Here is a 23031-nt window from a genome sequence, read left to right on the forward strand (position 1 = left end):
ATGGTACATAAATATATAAATCACAACATGTTCGAGGTTCGAGGTTCCATATTCCATGCCATACACGCATGCGTATAGTTTTCATAAACAAAACAGCATGGTAAGAGAGGGAACCCCGGAAGGCCTGCTACATTGACAAAGTCGACCAAAACGAAGAACAAAACCAAAAATAGGGTTTGAAATTAAAAAGCAACTTTCCTGACAAAAATTTAGTTGGGAGATTAATATAATTATTGGATGAAGAAGAATCGGGATCTCGGCGACATTCAAGTGGGGCTCGAGAAGGTTGTACCCTACAGGTTATCATTTCTCGTATCTCCATGGCTTTCAACGGGAAAAAAATCAGTGTAAACTCAACATAAAAATGCATTTATAACTTACAAAAATTATTGCCATTTGAAGTGCAAATTGTATTGGAACTGCAGATAGATATTTTGAATGACATTTTGCAGCAATGACGTATGGTTTTGTGGATTTTCCTATCCTGCACTTCGTTACACAAAACGTCAACATTTGTACTTAATCATGTTAAATTCGTCTGAATGCAGACTAAAATGTTAGCTAATATAACTATTATTAATTTCCCGGAGAGTTAAGATATTTTGATTCTGAGAATTGCTTTTACCTAATATTCCATTATAATTGTAAACCCTACATTTTAGAATTCACGAGGTACAAGTAAACAGATCTAAGTTGTACGACCCTTGATTATCCGGCAGATTCTAATTAGGTTAATTTTGTATGAGGAGAGAATATTTATTTTTCTCAAAATGCTTACTATAATTTTTTACCTTATTCCTGAAAGATATATTGGATAAATTTGAATGAAAAAGCACACGATTTGCTGCCGTATTGCCGCTTTAACAAAGTGGAATTAAATCAAGGTATGGTACTCAAAACGCGTTAGAGTATTCCACTTGAGGGTCACATCAAATTTGGCTAACGCAAAATAATTCCTGAATCTCCGATTCGAATTCAAGCATTTTAACACGATACTAGAGGTGGATTTTTGTGAGATGAAAAACAATATGTTAACTTCCTGTATTGACTAGATTCATAACGATAAAGAACCCTCACTGCTCAATGGCCCCGAGTTCCGAGTTTAGGTCTAATTTTGAAGTCCTTCACCGACATAAAGTGACCTCTCTATATTATTGAAAATTATCGAATAGGACGTAAAACAACACACTTTCAATTAATCAATCAAATTACAGTTAGACATATCAAATTCACTTGCAAACTTATCATATCAACAAAATACCTATGTCTCTTAACGTGTCCTTTGTACAATTCCACATACGACGACATCTTCTGTCACGTGAATTTCTTCTCGGGTATTCTCTAGATCTCTGATTTCTGACTGTCATAATGAATGATGGAACACAATTGTTAATTTCATATCTGCCTTGGAGCAGAATTGTGTGGTCTCTATGAGGCGGATCTTTTTCTGGTTCTCCTGGGGCGCGAACCTCAAACCCTTTTACCTTTATCTCAGGAAAGGGAATTCGGGATTCTGAACTCGAAACTGTTAGTTCGTGCAGGTGCACAATACCAACGGCTATGTGCAGCGCTCTCGCGCATATATATAACTCGTGTAGGACAAATGTGACATTCGTACACAATTGACATCTTTCATTTTTGGTTATAATTTACTTGAAAATATTTTTTGAAGTGTACATAAATCAATGTCTTAATTTACTTAATTCTGTATCTTTTTTTAGAGGAAATAAAAGATGAATGGATTTGATTCAATTACCTTTTCTGTGTCATGAGTGTTTTACAAAAAAGATAAAAATTTTCGACAAAAACAATCGTTTTTGTGAAAGTTCTCGCTTCAGCAATCTATATGTAATTTTTTTTTTTTTACATTTTTTTTCTTTATTTTTGCTATGGTGACTTTAATTTAGGTACTCTAATTTTCTCAGAATTGAACCGAACTTTGAATTGTGCTTCGAATAAATATGAATATGACTTCAGATTTTGTTTTCTTAAATGAGAATTTTATATAGTTCTTAAGTACAACTTTTCAATAGGAAAATGGATCAATCCCTCTCAAGATCTTTCAAAAATCTACTGTGATACTGTGGTTCATGGGTACCCTGTTATTAGCAGACGTATCATTAAATTCGTATGAAGTAGAATGTGTTCAAACTCTTATACGTGAAAAGAAGAAAATACTTCCTATAGTTTTCAACTCGACATTTAGAATTATTGATAACTTACTGTTAAGAAACAATTGTTATTTCCATTCTTATGTCGATACAACACATCTTATTGAGCTTGAGTTTTTTTTTAACATACCATAGAGTCCGAAATTGTTTTCACATTTAGAAATTTTTTTAGAAGAAGACGTTGATCTAGCTTTAATAACAACGCTTTATGATAAAGGTAATGATTCTAACTTCTGAATTATCAACTTCTCTTACTTAAGTATAAGTCACATTATCCAACGATGGGGTATACGATGAGAAACCGATGCGTTTTTTGATGTAAATGGCGTGGTTGCCGGCCGGGCACTACTAGTGATCGGACGGTGACTGAGTCATTTTTGCAAATCGGTGGGGTAATCGGTAGGAAATAATTCGTAGTTAAAATTCAGCGATGTCTCCAACGATGCCTCACATCGCTCCTCATCGGCAACCCATCATTAATACATCTTTCAAGGATCGGCCAATGTATGGCCGAGCATCGTCCAATATCCGTTGAATCTGAGGTCATCGGGGAGTTTAGTGGTGTTCAACAGATAACGACCGATCATCGGTCGATGTTCGACCAAACATTGGCCTGTAGCCGAACGATGTACGAACGATGTTCACCAATGTATGAGCGATGTAATATACATCGACCGATTATCCTGGAACATCGTTTTATGATAAGCAATACATCGCTGGACCTTTGTAAGTCCGGCCGGCAACCACGCCATTTTTCTCATGAAACGCATTGGTTGTCCATCGTATGCACATCGTTGGATAATGTGACTGACACTTTAAGGAATACAAGGCCGATGTAGACCGATGTTAGGGCATCGTTAACACCACGGATTACTACCGATTACCACCGATCTACGGCTACCGGCCGGGAAATGTGACCTAGGCATTATTCAGTAATTTACCTTTGTCCTCCGCATACAGTTGTTTTTTTCTCTCAGTTTATTTGATACGTAAGGGTGTGTTCTACGTAAGAACAATGAATGGATTGACAAAAAGCTGATGGAGTCAAATATCAGCAGTCTCGTTTAAAGTCGTCATTTCGTACGTGTTTTGGATGACGGATTTTCCCGTTATTCCTTATAATGACAAGGAGCAAACGTCGGGTATGATCGGTTGACAAGACATTGCTCAATCCTCCCTGGTACCTGATCCCACCTCTGTTGTTTTATATTAGAGGTCCATATTTTGCTCTGGTAATGATTTATATTTTGGACTTTTCAGCTAGAAGACTTTTCGTTACCTCAATATATTTCATTAGACCTGTGAAAAAGCTTAACTACTTGTGGCCTAGGCTGTCACGTCACCCAACGTCAAACAATTGTTCCGTAAATACTATTACTGAACTGTACAAGCCCATGTCCACTGAATATTTTTGAAATTTTATGTAGTGGACTTGATCTTTTTACATACTAATAGATTAATGATGGGAATTTAAGAAAAAAAATGCGTCGTGCTTTTCTAATACCTCTCTACATGTATATATTATTTAAGATGTTTATTATATCCGATTTGTTTTTACTTTTTCAACTACGAATTATGACAGATTTCCAAACTCAATGCTTGCCTTAGTTTTTTTTAACCTACTTTATTTATTTTTTTTGCAAAAGCAAGATGCGCTGACTAATGGAATATTCAAATGTTTTTAACCAGAAAGAAAGTGTGACGGTATTCTACAATAATTAAATGAATAGAATTTAAAGGAGCATCCAATAGTGATCACATGTGTTAAAATAAGAAGAACATCCCATTCTGTGCATGGCACAAGTTCAACTAATAGTTAATTTAATTGACTTCCATTTGTTTCTTGTCAAATGAATGATCCAATAAAAATGCTAATTTTTTTTTCAAACTGGCCAATCAAAAATTTCAAAAATAAATGTATCAAATTTGTTTTGTCAGACAACAGAGAAATACTACAAAGTTTATATATTTATATCAAATTGAGTCTCAATAAACAATAGCTAATGTTTCATTTTAAGATATTTTAATTTTTTAAAATAATTAAAGAATGTCTTTTTTCCGGAGACATTAGAAATTCAAAAATGGAATACATGTGTATATGCAGATATTGAACAGTAATGAAAAAAAGATATTGAGATAACGAACATTATTCAATCTCAAAGTCCATAAAACAATACAAAATAAGAGCTGAGCAAACACGGACCCCCGAAACATCAGAGGTGGGATCAGGTGCCATGGAGGAGTGAGCAACCCTGCCGACTGGTCACACCCGCCGTATGCTCGTTGTCATGATCAGGAAATAACGGGAAAAATCCATCGTCAATTCATTGTATAAATAATGGACTAACAATTGGTATGAAAAACGTCAGTCAGCATTTGACTCAATGATAAATTGTATTTTCTGACAAGGTCATTGTATCGACCATAGAACTTACGAAATTATGACTTTAAACTAGACTGCTGATATTCTTGTTTCATCAACTTGCTTGTCAATAATTTGCATACGAAGATAACAAACAGTATTCAACATCAAAATTCCATAAAAATACAGAATATGAGCAGAGCAAGCAAGGACTTCCAAAATCTTGGAGGTGGGATCAGGTGCCATGGAGGAGTGAGCATCCCCTGCCGACCGGTCACATCCGCCGTGTGCTCCTTGTCATGATTGGGAAATAACGGAAAAAATCCGTCGTCAATTCAGTGTTTAAATAATGGACTAACAATTGGTATGAAAAACGTCAGTCAGCATTTGACTCAATGATAAATTGTACTTGCTGACAAGGTCATTGTATCGACCAAAGAATTTACGAAATGATGACTTTAAACGAGAAGGTTGATATTCTTGTTTCATCAACTTGATTGTCAATAATTTACCTCGTTTAAGAAATTGTTCATACGTAGAGCACGCTCTTGCGTATCGAATCAACTGAGATATATACACTCCGTATGCAGGTGATGAAGGTATATTGCTGCATAAGTAAGGGAAGTTGACGATAGAAAAGTTAAAGTCATCACGTTTATCATATAGCTTGGTTGTTAGATTACCATTAGTGTCTTTTTCAAGTAAAATATCCAAGTATGAAGCAGAAGTGTCGGACTCTGTGGTATCTTTTGTCTCAAGCTCACCAGGATATATCGTATCGACGTAGGAATGGAAATTATCATTATTAATTGACAATACGTCGTCGATATATCTAAATGTCGAGTTGAAGGCCACAGCAAGTGTTTTCTTCTTTTCACGCATAAGATTTTGCATAAATTCTGCTTCATATGAATATAAAAATAAGTCTGCTAATAACGGAGTAATGTAAAATCTAATGGCAGGATACTTATATAAGTCAATCAGAATGTAAAGATAATCAGAACTGGGTGTCTTTTATCAATTCCTTTGAGGCAATGTTGTGTACTTTTCTCGACCTTTTTCTCGTCCAGACCTACGTATTCCCTAGCATTATTTTCTTCTTTACTAAATCTGTTAGGAACAAGATTTTTTTCATCTATTTCTTAGTAAGATGTGACTAGCCCATTATTCGATACACAGGACATCCTATTCGGGTTTCTCTGGTTTGCTTTCTTTTGTCCTCGTCGGAACACCAGGATCACCATGACAATCATTGAAACGGCAACAGTAGACACAGAAGACAAGGCGATGATGACCATTCCTTAGGTTTGTTTTGCCTTGAGGGCTCTGACTTCTGTCTTGTTTTGTCATCCATTGAAGTGCTGTACTCTGGATTCCAGCCAAAGGTTGTTGATTCTTCATTTTGAATCATCTGTGTACGCTTCTTCACAAACATGATTAATTTACTTGCTAATTCAGGGAATTAAATTGTAAAATGTACTTTTGTATACTGTCATGAACTTCTTATCAAAGGAACAATTGGTGACTTCTAGTGCCATTTTTGGTTACAATTAAAAATCAAACATCGTACAGAAATTGATCTTTATGTTGAGGTTTGGCAAAATAAAATATTTTTCTCTCAGAAATCATACCAACCTGACGAACATCCATCAGTGTTGTTGCACTGTTCCTTAGGACAACTACACGTACCTTCTAGGCATCTATACTCATATGCTGGATAGGGACATGCGTGCTCACATTTAGGTCCGAAGTATCCTTGAGGACAGGCTTTAACGATTTCAAAGAAAAAGAGTTTTATTTTTTGTTGGTTTTGATAATTTAATTTTTTTCACATTACGTTTAAAAGATGAAGGATATGGAGGTAACGAACAGTAGAAAAACTTTTTGTGATCTTTCTCTGCCTTACGTGATGTAAGACTTAAATCATTAATTGAATTCATTTCATATTGCAAAATCACGATAGGATAATTACAAATCACAATTTTTTAAACATATATCATCTCCATTTGTAAAACACAATTTCTTGAATTTTGAATACAGTGAGTGAGGTTAATTGAAATGATCATTGTTTAAATTTATTCAGTATCTTAAAAGATATGGAGATTTTGAACAGTATTCAAGCTCACAAGTTCGTAAAGCAATACAAAATAGGAGCAGAGCAAACCCGGAATTAGTATGAAAAACGTCAGTCAGCATTTGACTCAATGATAAATTGTATTTGCTGACAAGGTCATTCTTTCCAACTTACTAAATGATGACTTTAACTGCTGATATCCTTGTTTTATAAACTTGTTTGTCAATAATTTATATCGTTTTTCAAATTTCACATACGAGGAGCATGCTCTTATATGTTCAAATGAAGGGCCATGCCATCTTCCAAAGGGAGATTATTATGAATTAGTAAAAAATTGATATCATTTAAAAATCTTTTTCTCAACAACCACCGAACCAGGAAAAATGAAACTCATATTGAAGCATCCTCTCGTAGTGTAGATTCAAATTTATTTAAGTCATGATTCCAAGGGGCAGGGTGGGGCCACAATGGGGGCTCAAACTTTAACATAGGAGTACATAGGAAAAATATTTTAAAAACTTCTCAAGAACCACATGACCAGGGGAAAATGAGACTCATGTGGAAGCATACTTGAGTAGAATAGATAAAGTTTGCTCAAATCATGACCCCCGGGGGTAGGGTGGAGCCACAATGGTGTATCAAAGTTTAACATAGGAATACTTAGAAAAATCTTTTAAAATCCTCTTCTCAAGAACAGCAATACCGTGATAGGTCATAGTAATATAGAAGCATCCTCTGGTAGTGTAGATTCAAGTTTGTTCAAATCATGACCCCGGGCGTAATGTGGGGCCACAATGGCGGATCAAAGATTAATATTTGAATACATAGAAAAAAAAGCTTTAAGAATCTTCTCAAGAACAGCAAAGACATAATTGTTCATATTTATATGGAAACATCCTCGGATAGTGTAGATTCAACTTTGTTTAAATTCTGACCCCCAGGTGTAGGGTGGGACCCAAATGGATGATCAAGGTTTTACATAGGAATACGTAGGGAAAATCGTTAAAATTCTTTACAAGAACAATAAAGCCACCATTGATCATCAATACGAAAGCATCAAAAAAGGTAATGTAGATCCATGAAATAGAGGGGCATTAAAGTGGATCATAGTTATACAAAGGAATTTAAAGGCTATATCAATAAAAATGTTCATCTTATAAACAGCAAAGCCCTTATATATCATACAGGGTGTTTCATAATATATGTTACATTTTTAAATCTAATTATTTTTCTTACCTCTCATACTTCTATTACAAACTATATATCATTTTAAACATCAAATCCTGCATTTTTATTCCATGTGAAATGTTACGGAAATCATGGTCTTGCAATGATTAATTGTGCTATAAACACCAATATCATAATTTGAATATTTCTCAAAATGAACTTGACTTATCCACTCAGTGCTGAATTGTGAAGCCCTTTTTTCAGTTCATGTCGCCAACATTCATTCTACTCATTAAATAGTTGACAAAATAAATTTTCTAAAAGAATGGAAGCTTTCTAGGATGCTTTTCAGAAGGGTTGTAAGGATAAAGGACAAAGGCGGACAATATTCGATAAATGACGCGGTATTCGAGAGAGCTGAACGACTTTAAGAAGCAGAGATTTAATTAGTGTAGTGGAGACTCTTAGTTAAGCAAACTTCTGAGAAATGTGTCTGATAGATATTTTCAGAAATTCATTCTGGCAATATCAGCATTTTCAGCATATAATAAACTTTAAAATATGATTTGAAGTTATCAGCGTACAAATGTTAAAAAATGCAAGGAATGATTTGACCTAAGTCTGCATTTGACAATTTCAATCTCAATCTTTGGGCTCTTTCCTGTAGGGGTTCTTAAGGAAAAGGGTCTATAAATCTAGACCACAGATATTTAATGAACTCAGAAAGAGCATGGACCTTCAAAGGAGGAGTGTCTAAGCAAAAATATGTGACAAGGCATTACACAAATTTCAAGGAACAACTTTCATTTGTTGTTGAATTAATGGAGATCATTTGGAACATATAATGTGAGATTTTGACGTTGTGAAATTCAACGTAGCAAAAATGACGCAACTTGGACATTTTGACAATTTTATACTTTAATGTTTTAGATTTTGATCAGTGTTTAATATTTTAGTTGGTAATTGTACATTATGAATCTTATAGATACGTGCATCAGTTAGATAAAAAGATTTATCAATATCTTTTTCTTGTGTTTGTCACATTGTAGATTCAAAATGTAACATATATTATGAAACACCCTGTATTTATTTAAAAGTATCTGAAAGTATAGATTTAAGTTTTTCAAATACCACCTTCCCTCCTTGAGCCAACTTTTATATTTAAACTTTTTGCTGAACTGAATTTTGCTTTTACCTAGTTAGTTGCTCATGTGAGCGATGTTGCCCCTGGGCCTCTTGTTCTCTAGCTAATTTTGCGGGGTGGGTTGGGGGTTTATTTGCTTTATTTATTTTTTTTTTTGCATTTTAGCATTATATTTTTGTTAGAGACTGTTTTTCTTTGTCATGTTACTTTGATTTTTTTTTGTACGTTTAATACTTTGAAAATGTAAACGTGACTGTTAAAGATTTGTTAGATATTTATTTTTCTACTACTTTGTTGACTTATATATTTTATTGTAAAACGTTTAATGATACGTAAGCATTAAAAAATAATTATGAGCCGTTAAACACCACTTAGACAAAAATCGTTTGCGTGAAATGACCTTTAAAGTTACAAAATAAATTCTGAAGAGCTCTAAGGAATCTCATCTAAAATATGTAGATAAATGTAAGTGAAAAGTTAATGTTACTATCAATTTTCAATATGTCTAATACATAATTATATACCTATATAATGTTATAATTTAAATAAATATGCTCTTTCTTACGCGTGCATCTTCCATCCTTCAAATAATAATCGGCACTGCAGATTCCTGTTTATGTTGTGCTGCAATAATAATTCGTATTATTTGATACTTTTTTTGAAAAAAAAAAGTTTTAGTTTTTAATTCAGGATTTCACTGTGATTACCTACCTTTGAGAAGCCTTTTCTGCATTTATAAAACAAAATATCTCAAAAATCCCTACCAAGAGCTGCAAAGTGTTAGATTGAAGCATTGTTTTCGTAAAGTTTTTACTTGTAAAATTGAGAGATGAAAATTTTCTGATTTGATATACTGATTTAGTTTCATTTTTTAGGAAACAAATATAAATTGTAAGCAATGCTTTGTGAATATAATATAATATATAATATGAATATAATTATAATATATTTTGTGAATATAATAATATCCTTCAATGCTGGTTTGCATTTAGGTCAAATGTAAACGCCCCTGTTTTTCTAGATTTATGCGTTCAACCTACTTCCGTATTTGGTAAAGAGTTTATTTTCGTCTTTTTTATTATTCATTTTTGAATTCCCCAAGTAGAATGTTTAACAGCTTTCAACGACTCTTTACATTTTTTTAATAAATTGACATCTAATTTTATTTTAACTTTTATTGAATCACTTTGAGATACTTCTTCATTGTACGTTTAATAAATCATCTGAGATAAAGCTGGATTTGTCATGATTTTATTAAATTCCTAAAATCAATTAAAAAATATTTTCCCTCTCCCTGGTATTTTATTATGCCACAAAAATCGTGTAACTTTCTGATGAAATGAGGAAATATTTTCCTTTCCCGGTTATGCATTTATTAAACAACTATCTAAATGACGGATAGTTTTGACTGATTGCGGTAACTTTCTTAATAAAAGCTAGGGTAAAGTCCAAAATATTGACTGGTTGTTGATTTGGGAAACGTAGACATTTTCTTAAATCCTTTTCAGCAGGTATTTCCAACAATATCTAAACTGAAAACATAAAATTTACAGACGTCTGTTTTTTTATCAGGTACTTCCAATTATATCTAAACTGAAAACGTTAAATTTAAAGAAGCCTGTGCTTTTTTTCCCTTTGGCTCGTTAAAAAAACCCCTTAAACTTTGGTCTCTTTCTATTATTGGTCCCCTCGTTTATCTCTGATTATGAAGACCATAGATGATTTTCTCTAGGCCTAACTCTACCTCTGAATTCCTCTGAATTCTAAAGAACTTCACAAAAAATTAGTCACATTTTTTTTTAGTCTTTAACATAAAAAAATTGAAAATTCTTTAATTTATGGAATCGAAATGATAGTATTTGGGCATTAATTGAGGATGTGATTTAGGGAAACATGTGTTTTAGAAATTCAAATTATTTGTGATGAAAAAGTCCTTCAGCTGTTCCATGACATGCTCAATCTTTACAAAGTCTCTGACATTCATCAACTAAACAAAGGTGATCATAGTTAGGAATCAACATGCACCTAGTAATATATATTATCATATTTTCATGTGAATAAGTAATATCTGATTCATCGAAAAACAATTGTAAAAAACACAATTTCCCTCTGAATGATGAAATCACCCCACCCAACCCCACCCCCCTCAACCCCCAGTGTAGCAACAGTCAGAATTGCTTGACGATAATATTAAAAAATATATTGACATTCTTGTTTCATGAAATTTGGTTGTCAATAAATTACCCCGTTTAAGAAGTTGTTCAAGCGTTTAGGGTAATCTAATTTCACAATAATTTTTATATGCCTTGACATAATTTGATCAATAACTCGAAATTGTAAATTTTCATGTAAAGATAGTTCTGAAGACTATATATAGCACCAGTAACTTACATGGTATATAACATATTCATTTTGTCTTCAGATTTTCACACTGCTATTGACTGTGTTTCTACACTCGTTGATGATGATTTCCATTCTTTTTTATGTAGCATAAGATTCCTTGTCTAATATAACTTTCCTACACTCAAGATTGCATTGTTACGCCACGAGATCTTTTTATCGCATTCTTATGTCGATATGATATATCCAGGTGAGCTTGAGATAAAAGATACCTCATAATCTGACACATCTGTTTCATATATGGATATTTTACTAGAAAAAGACATTGATTGTTATCTAACAACCAAGCTCTATAATAAACGTGATGACTTAACTTTTATTTCGACAACTTCCCTTACTTATGCGGCAATATACCTTTATCACCTGCATATGGAGTTTATATATCTCAGTAAATTCGTTACATAAGAACATGCTCTACGTATGAACTATTTCTAAAACGAGGTAAATTATTGACAAACAAGTGGTGAAACAAGAATATTCACAGTCTCGTTGAAAATCATCATTTCGTACGTATTATGGCCGATACAATGATTTTGCCAGCAAACAATTTATCACTGAATCAAATGCTGACTGACGTTTTTATACTAATTGTTAGTCCATCATTTGTACGCTGAATTGCCGAAGGATTTTCCCGGTATTTCCCGATCATGACAAGGAGCACAAGGCGGGTGTTTCCAGTGGGCAGGGGAATCTCACTCCTCCATGGCACTTGATTCCACTTCTTATGTTTTGGAGGTCATTGTTTGCTCTGCTCCTATTTCGTATTTTTCATGAACTTTTGATCTTGAATACTGATCGTTATCGCCATATGTTTCTTTCTTACAGGTAGGATACGTCTAAAGTTAAGTAGATTTTTCTTAGAAATTTTATGGGTTTCGCGCATTTTGAAAAAATCTGTTGCAATGTGACTAATATTATTAGTTTAATTTATTTCCACAAACAATCTGTTCTTTTATTTCAAATACAAAAGCTTTATGTGAGAATTAAACAATTTCTTTTACAAACCCTTTTCGAAAAGGATATTATTTAAATTATTTAAATTATTTCAGCGTATATTCCTCTGTGTTCATGTGTTCCATGAATTGACATGGTCACAGTCTGCCTTTCATGTCTGGGAATACAGTTTTGCCTCAAGTGTAATATTGCCAATGTTAGAATAACTATAGTGACCAACGAACCAGCAACGTATATGGTGACTGTGATAGCACTAGGTCTAGACGATTTTATTCCGTATGTCCTGTTTGAATATTCATTTCCTATATCTATAAATATCAGTATGTGTTTTACAAAAAGAAATCACAACAAAAATTATAAAATATATCTTATATATATTATAAATTAACCTAGACTTCTTCGATACTTTCTTTTTCAAAAGTGAAAGACAATTTTGATTAAATTTCAAAATGCTATACAATTAGAAAATTATGTTTCAAATATTTGATTTAATCTGACTTGCCACAACCAACTGCGAAGTTGCATTCCTCTTTAGAGCAAGTACAATTTCCCTGCACACATCGGCGTCCATACCTAGGATATGGACATTTGTAGGTACAGTTGGGTCCGAAATATCCTACAGGACATTCTGTAAACAGAAATTTGACGAAATCAGGATGGTTTCAAGTTTCTAAAGAAATAAAGTATCTTTTAGCATGTCATAATTATACCATACATTCTCAATTCTTTGTCATACCCACCTTTGCACACTCCATTGTCATTGTAAAAATCTGCGCAACACGGGGTACCATTTCTTAAAAAATGTAACAATATTATGTAAAATGATATACTAGTACAATAAGCTATTATTCTCAATTATTGATATTTTCTCTTACCTTATGCAAAGAAAAGCATCCTTAATTAAAGCAGAAACTATTCCAACTGATACCAAACAACAAATATACATCATAAGGATACATATATGATAGAAAATGAATATCTGTGAACGTGATAATGTCCTTTATTTAAGTGGGTATTAACGCACTCTTCAATGAAAAGGATAGACAAGTATTTTCCTTAAAACTTAACAGAAACTGAAAATACTGCACTCTGGGAAAATATTAGCATGGATATTTTGTTTGCATCGATGATGGAGTATGAGGTAAAACAAGGAAATCTATTTTAATATTTTACCCATTCAGCGCTCTCTCCCCTAGAAAAATAAAGTAAATGATACGGAACTGAAAATTAATTTAAAATTCAAAAAATGTGAAATCTCTAATTTTCGGGGGAAGGGGGTAATTTTCATTGTTTTCGCTCCACAAATTTATTACCACCACGAAATGTAAAATGTTCTATGCATTATTACGAAACATCTTCCAACCATGAAATAAATCCTCAAAAAACAATATTTTTTTTCTAAAACCTCGAAAACCCATCAAAAATATGTAATTTTACAGTATTCCGAAATGTATCTTAATGAAAAAGATAACAATATTATAATATCTAACAATTTTCATGACCGCATTCAGCTTATCGCTTGAAGAGAACATCATTCACAGTGTTCCAAATTTAAGAGGTCGTGGTGCGTTTTTCGATCTTTTGAAGAGCAATACAATGCAGTTTCAAGGATATGTTACTCGCAAATTCGCTAAATATGACCCATCAGACATTTTGTTACAGATGGGGCATGTAAAACACTTGTCCATTCTCTGGTAACATCACAATTGGACTATAGGAATGCGCTCTTATTCCACATCACTAGCACACGTTTCCTAATTAAAATATAACTTGAGACCTTGACGATTGATTGTTAAAAATGTATACCATTGTCAAATTGCAAATACGAGCAGGAGATCATTGAACGTGTTTATGAGTGTATGCGTTGGGATAAGTCATTACAGTCTTGGTTTATATAAACTGCACCAAAGTTCTTTGATAATGTGTTTAGATGGTATATTCGTTTACACCAATTTCTTCAGTAAAAACTATAGAGATAACGAACAGTACTCGTGCTCAAAAGAAAATTGAACAATACAAAATAGGAGCAGAGGAAAAATAGGCCTCTAAAACATCAGAGGATAGATCAGATGTCATGGAGGAGTGACCATACTCTGCCCGCAATTCACACACCGCAGGGAGTTCCTTGTTATTATCTAAATTTCTAAAACGAAGTAAATTATTGACAAGTAAGTCGATGAAACAAGACTATCAGCAGTCTCGTTTAAAGTCATCATTTTGTAAGTTCTATGGTCGATACAATGACCTTGACAGCAAATACAATCTATCATTAAGTCAAATGCTGACTGACTTTTTTTCATACTACGAGGGGCGTTCAATAAATAATGTCACTGGGGCTCGGAAAGAAACAAAAAACGTTTTTCTATGATTTAGTCTTAATGATTTAACTACAATATTCTCTTTTATTTAAACACATGTCCGTAACATTTTCATTCAATTTCTAATTGTTCTTAGAACACATTTTTGAGTATGGCCCTTTGTATACTGGAATATGGCAGATCCTTTGTTTTGTTGTACTTGTTTTTTTCTTTCTGATAGATGTTTTTCTACGTTTGGGAAATGAAACAAATCAAAGGTTGAAAGATCTGGCAAAGTTTGTTGGTGTGACAAAACATTAACTTTCTGTTTATCCCCAAGACTCCATTACTATTCATGGCCTGCGGGTTTGGACGCTGTCATGAAGAAATTAAATGTAGTGAATTCCTCATTCTGTTTGCCTCCTCTCATAAACCTTTCAATTCTTTTGCAAAAATTTGTTTTCTAGACTCCTCAAGAAATTGAACTTCCTCCCCGAATATGAATTTGATCAATAAGACCGCTAATATTTAAGAAAAAAGCATATAAAACTGTTTTTGCGCTCTTGCAATTCTTTGCTCTTCTAAGGCCTTTTGCAATTTTGTCAAGTGCATCATACTGAAATTTGTTTGAAGGTTTAAAGCAAAGTGGATTCAAGTTTCATTATCTGTTTGAATTCAGACAAACGTGAATAAGTACAATTTGTGATTTTTTTTTAGAATAATTGTTTAGATATTCCTACATGCTGACGTTTTCACTCATTTTTCAAAATATAGGGTGAGCTTTGAGCATTTAAATTTTTTTACAATCAAATGTTTCTTTAAAACAGTGTGAACTACCCCCAAAATGATTTTTAACAATTTGTTATGTGTGTTTAAGTCAATAAAACAAAATTGGTTATGATTTGTTGAATTCTAGCAAATATACCGTATATCAGGTTTTTTCCGCGTCATGTTTTCTCCGCGAATCAGAATTAAATTTACGCGAATCAAATTTCCACTATTTCAAAGTCCAAGTGATTATATTATTAACGATTGTTTAAGCCTATGAAGGAATAGGATGTAAAATGTAAAAGTCATTAAGCTTGAGTTAATTCATACGGGTGAGAAATAGATCTATCGACCTTCACCTCGTCAATTTCGGAAGACCCGCTCAGCTAATTACACACCTGTGTTGGGTACTAACTCTTAAATCCACAGAAATTATTTTTTAAGATTAAACAATCAAAGATCATTTACTGTTCCAAACTGACTAGCAGCTCAGGTATAATTAGTTTAATGGCTTCTCGCAAGGAACGTGACCCATATAATTAGCTAGCTTGTCAATTAGTAAACAAACAATAAAAGCTTATACCTATTACCTGTATCTCGCGTTTGTCCTCTGATCCCGCTATTTCTACCCTCTACGATATAAGCATTAAAAAATAAATCTACTACAACGCTGTTTTATTTTCCGCGATTCAGAACTCGTCGCGAACAAAGCGGAAATTGGATACACGCGGAAAAATCCTGATATACGGTAGTACATTGGTTGTTGTAAGTCATTGATGCCAAGGACGGTACCCATTTTTAATGCCCATTATATAATTTTTGTTTATTGAAATCTACTTGTTCAGGTGTTTATAAAACAGACATTGATTGCTGTAAATCTCACATATTTCAGTCAATATATTTTTAGGATATTAACAGGCTTTACAGCTGCTTTAATGAAGCGTTTAATTGTACTCTAGTTTACTGATTCTTGACCATTCACTTTTAATGCAGTGTCTCAAATAGCCCTTGTTTTCCACCTTCCCACAATGAAATAATACGATGAAAAGTAGTCACAAAACTGTTATAAATTCATTAAAGATTCAATAATGAGGGAATGTCAAGCTTAATGTCATATTATTTCTATGTTGTATATCATCGAGCTTTAGTTCCCATGGCGGTACCTTCTATTTGTAGGTAGAACTCATTGTTAAAATGGAAATGGTTATTTTCCAACACTATCTTCAGTCCTTCCAAAATGAATTCCTTTGGGAATCGTTAATTCATAAAATCCGGATGTGTGTCTATCCAGTTACTCACTGCTTCCAGTCCAAAAGTATGTGGGAAATTTGTGTACAAACTTGTAAAATCAAAACTGACGAGAATAGTGTTTGGGTCTACATTTTGGGGAATATAATTAAGAAAATCCATATCATCTCTTACGAAGATGGTTAATAACTTGCATAATGGTTTCAATAATATGTCCAATAAATTACTCAGTCGTTGGGTGCAGGTCCAGCGATGATCGGACGTATTTTAAGATGATCATAGTCTTATTTAATAGGCAAAAAAGCACATTGTAATATTATAACTTTATCAAAAAGAGAATGTTGAAATCACTTTATCTGTCAACATGTTACATATACAACCGCTAGCGTTTTATACCTTACGTTCTACCGGACAACAACTTTTGATACAAAATCTTTAGCCTGATCTTGACTATCGACATCAGATATTGGTATTTCAAGTGGTGTCACAAGAATCGGTCATGGTGCATAAGGAATACCCTTCCAAAAAGGGTATTTCTACGAATTTCTATATAATTCTCACAACAATTTAATCTGATTCAGTTACCTTTGTGTTAGTGTTATATGAGAAAGAGAAATAATATCATGTCTTGTTTAAAGTCATCATTTTGTAAGTTTTATAATGACCCTGTCAGCAAATAAAATTTATCATAAAGGATACATACCACAAAAAAAATTTCTCATAAAAGAGTTAAACTACATTTTTTCAAGAATATGCAGTGTTTGGTTCTAATTTTATAAAACCGGAAATTGTTGTTACTGTAAACATCATTCATGTACCATGTGCACAGAACGAAGTCTGGGAAATGTACTAGCAAGTCCAAATATAAGCGTTTATGAAAGATGTTCGAAGGAAATAAAGAAGCAGCAAGGTATCAATATAATCAACGTTGACAAAAATGATAATATTTTTTCGGACAGTGTTCATGCAGCCATTAGAGGAGAAAACTCTTCCATGACCTGGTTCAATAAATGTCATTTTTCTGTGAAAAGGTTTTTTATCTCGTTTTATTAGTGTCGAAAGGGTACCTTATTCCTTGTTTTTTCAAAAGTAATTCCTCTGTAAGACTCCATAAAAATATAAAGATATTTTAGGATTGTTTATAAACGTTTTACATCAATTTTAATCATTTTTTTTATATTGATTATTTTTGAAATACAATAAGAAATAAATGTTTGTCTTCCATAAAATATTTGACCCAGGATAGTTATCTGCATACGTTTATAAATACAAGTTGTTCATAAAGATGGCAGAAAGTTAATTAGAAACTTTTAAAGAAAGTATTAATCATACATTTTCCAACTTTCCCCCAAATTTTGGCGAATTGTTCAATCATAAAATTGTTAGGTTATCGAATATTTCTTCTTTAGTAAGAAGAGCAATTTATTGGACTCATTAGACACATTGGTATCAATTGCGCCCCATCATTTTAAAATTCAGTTTTTTTTTAAATCAGATGAATCAGAATGCTTTCAAAATCTTAAAACCCAGAAGAATAAAATACCTGCTGTGGCCTTCAACTGGACATTAAGATTTATCTATGACGTACTGTACATAAACAATGCTTCCATGCGCTTTTTTTCCAATACACCATATCTCAGAGAGCTCGATATGATAGATACGATAGAGTCTGAATCAATGATTAACTATTATCGCAGAGTGTTCTAAGGATTTATATAGTGTAAAGACACTATGCCGAAGTAGTGCACGGCTTCTTTTTGTTACGAAAATCCGGCACCACCCACGTCGGAATAGAACTCACAACCCCGAGATCGTCAGTCCAATGAGCAATTCAGCTACTGACGCCTTTATCTGTATCTGTTTATTTTAATAAATTTAAACTTTGTTTCAATTATTTGTTACTTAACCAAAAAAAAAAAAAAAATAAATAAATAAAACAAAATATTTTAAAGTAGTTTCTTGCAACATTGCTAACGTTATACCTTATTACATGAAACACTCAGAAGGAAAGAAAGATTATGACGTACATGTAGAACAATGTGACGTCATAATAGATATACACTAACATGTTTGTAAGAGGTGGTGATGAAACATTGGAAATAGAGAATAACTAAATGTTATTTTTATCCAACAGTCAGCATAATAATAATAATAATAGTGTTGTCTTTTGCATGCATTGTACCTTAATAGTAGTTTGGGTTTTACATATAGTGCAATCGACTCAGGCTCGTGCACCATGTGTCAAACCCTGACTACTTTTTAGACATAGTGCATACAAAAACACAATGCTATTATGTATAAATGGACTTTTGAGCTAGAACACTTGTCGTTATCTCCATGTATTTCATTAAATATAGCGTAAATGTTTGTAACCCAGTTTGTCACGTCACCTAACGTCAGGCGATTGTTTCGAGAATGCTATTTCTGCACTGTAAAACCCATTGTGTATTTTCATACGCCCTTCTTAAGACGGGACGTATTATGTTATAGGCTTCATGTCCGTCCGTCTGTGAGCTTTTTCGTTTCCGGCTCATAACTTTAATACTATCAGGTCTAGGATTATCAAACTTTGTCATCTGATGCATCTTGGGAAGAAGGTGTGTGGCGCACCAAAAGTAGGTCGCTCTGACCTTTAATTAAGAAGTTATAGCCAAATATGGAAAAATCCTCTCCGGTCCATAACTAGAAAACTATAAGACTTACAATCATCAAACTTGGCCAGTTTATGCATCTAAGGTAGAAGGTATGTCGCGACCCATTTCAAGGTCACTGTGACCTTTAATTTAAGTGAAATTAAAAAAAAATGTGTCTTTATACTATTCATTTACAAATCCAAATGTAAGAGTATTGCACTGTCCTTATTAAAAAAGTGTTAAATCAAGAAAATACTTATTTTTTAAGCATATGCTTGAGAACAATCTATAACAAATATAATGTATGTTAGAGAAATCCTACCTCTCCTACAGAGTGTAATTATCAAGCACTGATCAAGAAGAATTTTGATAACAGAAAATTGCATGTCAAATTAGAGAGAAATTAATGAGTTTAATGTAAGGAGCTAAAACTTAACTGGTAGAGGATCTCTTATCTATATCCCTTGGGCAATGGGCAAATGAGTAAGCCTGTTGGATTAAAAATAGCTCTTGTTGCCTAGCCTTAGTTTTAAAAGGAATTTGATGAAAAGTAATTAAAACTAATTTAATATTGCATAATAGACCAATCTGATATTATAAAATATTATTACTTTAAAAACTAATTTTATGGGGTGGGGTGAAATCAGCCTGTCCATATAAATTACATATTAAAACCTGTCGGACATTAAATCTCAACAAAAAAAAAATTTTGAGTATTTTATATGTCTTAAAAAAAATTATGGTAGATAGTGCAGACCCATTTATCTCTTGGCAGTAATGAGTAGACAAGCATCCTATTAAAGATTAATTAATGAGTTCAACGTAGGAAGGCTAGCTCTGATCAAGCAGTCTTGATCCTTTGGGGATTAGACAGAAGAACTGCTGGTCAGTTTATAGCATATATCATTGATGGCCAGCCTATTCTTTTCAAAATTAATTTGGTATAGATTAAAGTGTTAAGACTAATTTGATATTGTTTAATATGGTGGGCATTTGGCAAGGTCTAACACAACCAGCATAGAAATCTATCAATGACTTAATATTTATTATAATTAATGGCTACATCACAGGGGATGGTTAAATATTTTAAGGAATGGAAAAAATCATAGAAATCTTAGAATCAAGGTTGGCATTATTTTCTTGCACTCTAAACTGTTAAAAAAAAATTGTAATTTTTTGACGGGCGTATCATGCTGTGGCGTGGCACTTTATTAAAATGTTGCGTGTGGACCTATTTTTGTTTTACATACTAATAAATAAATTTAATCAGACATACGTCATACTTTTCTATCAAATCTTGTACATGTTAACATTACACTGTTATTGATACCGGTAACCCATTTGCGTTCACCTTTTCAAATAGATTGATTGATTGATTGATTGCATATTGTTTAACGTCCCTCTCGAGAATTTTTCACTCATATGGAGACGTCACCGTAGGCCGGTGAAGGGCTTCAAATTTAGACTTATACTCGGCACTCAGGGCCATTGAGCAGTGAGGGTTCTTTATCGTGCCAGCGCCTACCGTGACACGGGACGTACGTTTTAAGGTCATATTCGAAAGACCCGTGACTTTAACTTTAGTGCCAAGCACTTGGCGAAGGAACAGTCACTACCTTTGTTTACGTCTTAGGTACCTATTCAAATAGAATTATGACACTTTTCCAATGCTTGCCTTAGGCTAAACTCACTCTATTTTTCACTGACTATTAAAGTATTCAAATGTTTAAAACTGCAAAGAAAATATATACCGTAAATCTGGAAATTTTTACGTAGATTTTATTTTGCGAATCTGGGTCAAAATGCTGTTGATTAATGTTTACGTTTCAAAATTTTGCGAATGACCACTATTTTGTTTAAATTTTCTTATTATTGAATTATTTTTAAGAAAAATATTTTTTGCGAATGCAATGAACTCGCATATTTGCTGAAAATTTATCTACAGCAAAAATTTCAAGATTTACGGTAGGTATTCAACAATAATTAAATGTATAAATATATAAAGAAGCATCCAACAGTGATCACCTGAATAAAAATAAGTTGATACGCATGGCACAAATACAACCTGTGTTCAGTTGATTGTCATTTAATCGTCAAAGAACCAGCAACTGCATGATCCAATTGAATACTAATAGTTTTTTTTTTCCCGAAATGGCCAATGAGAAATTTAAATGTATCAAAATTGTTTTGTCATTCAACAGGGAAATAGCACACATATTTTAAAAAAAGCGATTATTTATCCTTTTTTTGTTTGCTTTCTCCGTTTTAACTCTTTGAAAGATAGATGAATTGATTTTTTGATCATTCTACCGATCGCAAATTGTAAATTTTACCAACCGGTAGGTCAGGAGGCCTAATATGCATGTAAACCTCGTATTCTTATGCAAAGGAAGCCTAATTATGCATGTAAATCTCGTGTAATTGTCTGTGTTGACATCAATGAGAGAGGACTATTGAAATTGACATTGGAGGCCTCGTGTAATTAAGTAATTACTGTCTCGTTAGTAGGGTATGCCAGGGACAATAACGACATTTGAAAACGTTGTATAATTAATGCATAACGAGATTCAACCGTTGTAATTCCTTGCTTAAATTGAGTCTCAATAAATAAACACAATGTATTTCAAAATTAAGGTTTTATTGTGATATTTAAACTTGTTTTCACATGATTAAAGAATGACCTTTTTCAGAGACATTGAAGGACATACGCAACATAGTTTGAACTTTTTCGTCTTTTTCCATGGGGTTGAAGAATTCCAATTCTTAAAGGGACTGTGTCCTATATTTTAATGTCTATATGTCTATATACGGTGTTGTGCACTTCCTGTAAATCAAAATTGGATAAAAGAGACATCTAGAATACATGTTTGGTATTTTTATTATATTTTTCTTTGAATCATCCAAGGATTTTCATCAATTGATATCTTTCAAAACCCCCTTGTGATGCATGCTGATTTTTTGTCTATGAACATCTGATGGCACTATAATCTTAAATTAAGAATATCTTGAAAAATTATCCATAGGTAAGGTAGGTTGTGTATGTCCTTGAAATTAAAATATGAAATATATGTCGATAATGAACAGCAATCAAGCTCATGGGGCGATTCAAACATTAAGACCAGGAGCAGGAAAACGCAAACGGTGGAGAAAATTTAAAAAGAAATGAATAGTAATGTAAACATTGATTTAAATTTAAAATTATAATTGAAAATCTACAATAAGTGAATATGTTCTTATCTCGACCTTGTGCGTTTCATAAGCAGTGAATTTTGCAATGTTTCTAAATAAGTCATTTAGGTCATACTTAGATAATTCAGAAAATAAAAAACAATTTCATTCCTTCAAAACATGAGTAATGTAAATGTTGATATCATGGTACTTATATAAGTCAAACAGAATGTTATGATAACAAGAACTGGTTGTCTTTTATCATTTCCTTTGAGGCAATGTTGTGTACTTGCTTTTCTCGACCTTTTTCTCGTCCAGACCTACGTATTCCCCAGCATTACTTTCTCCTTTACTAAATCTGTTAGGAACAAGATTTCTGTCGTCTATTTCGTAGTAAGATGTGGCTCGCCCATTATTTGATATGCATGACATTCTATTCGGGTTTCTCTGGTTTGCTTTCTTTTGTCCTCGTCGGAACACCAGGACAACCATGACGATCATTGAGACGGCAACAGTGGAAACTGAAGGCAGGGCGATGATGACGATCATATCAGGCCATTCTTTAGGTTTGTTTTCCCGCGAGTGCTCTGACTTCGTCTGTCTTGTTTTGTCAACCATTGAAGTGCTGTGCTCTGGATTCACAAA

The 23031-nt window shown here is 33.1% G+C and overlaps 2 protein-coding genes and 1 long non-coding RNA gene across 3 annotated transcripts in view; all 3 read right to left on the bottom strand.

Annotated features, from left to right (window-relative positions):
• Positions 1 to 5782: 5782 nt before the first annotated feature.
• The window catches only part of LOC134257064 (uncharacterized), a 44271-nt gene continuing 27022 nt past the window's right edge, over positions 5783 to 23031 (bottom strand). The window contains exon 4 of the mRNA XM_062739716.1: positions 5783 to 5982. Within this exon, the coding sequence (XP_062595700.1) occupies positions 5783 to 5982 (200 nt within the window). The remainder of the gene's footprint in view (positions 5983 to 23031) is intronic.
• LOC134257142 (uncharacterized) lies at positions 12757 to 13260 on the bottom strand. The gene is made up of 3 exons (XR_009989860.1): positions 13148 to 13260; positions 13013 to 13065; positions 12757 to 12900 (listed from the first exon to the last, which is right to left on the bottom strand). It is a non-coding gene; the product is annotated as an uncharacterized LOC134257142 (long non-coding RNA).
• Positions 22612 to 23007, bottom strand: LOC134257099 (uncharacterized). Its single transcript, XM_062739744.1, has one exon. It carries the CDS (start codon positions 23002 to 23004, stop codon positions 22648 to 22650), a length of 357 nt encoding a protein of 118 aa, XP_062595728.1. The 5' UTR covers positions 23005 to 23007; the 3' UTR covers positions 22612 to 22647.

The sequence above is a fragment of the Saccostrea cucullata genome, unplaced genomic scaffold (assembly GCF_032062105.1).
Source record: "Saccostrea cucullata isolate Sc308-1 unplaced genomic scaffold, CSIRO_AGI_Scuc_v1 ctg1999, whole genome shotgun sequence".
Taxonomy (NCBI): domain Eukaryota; kingdom Metazoa; phylum Mollusca; class Bivalvia; order Ostreida; family Ostreidae; genus Saccostrea; species Saccostrea cuccullata.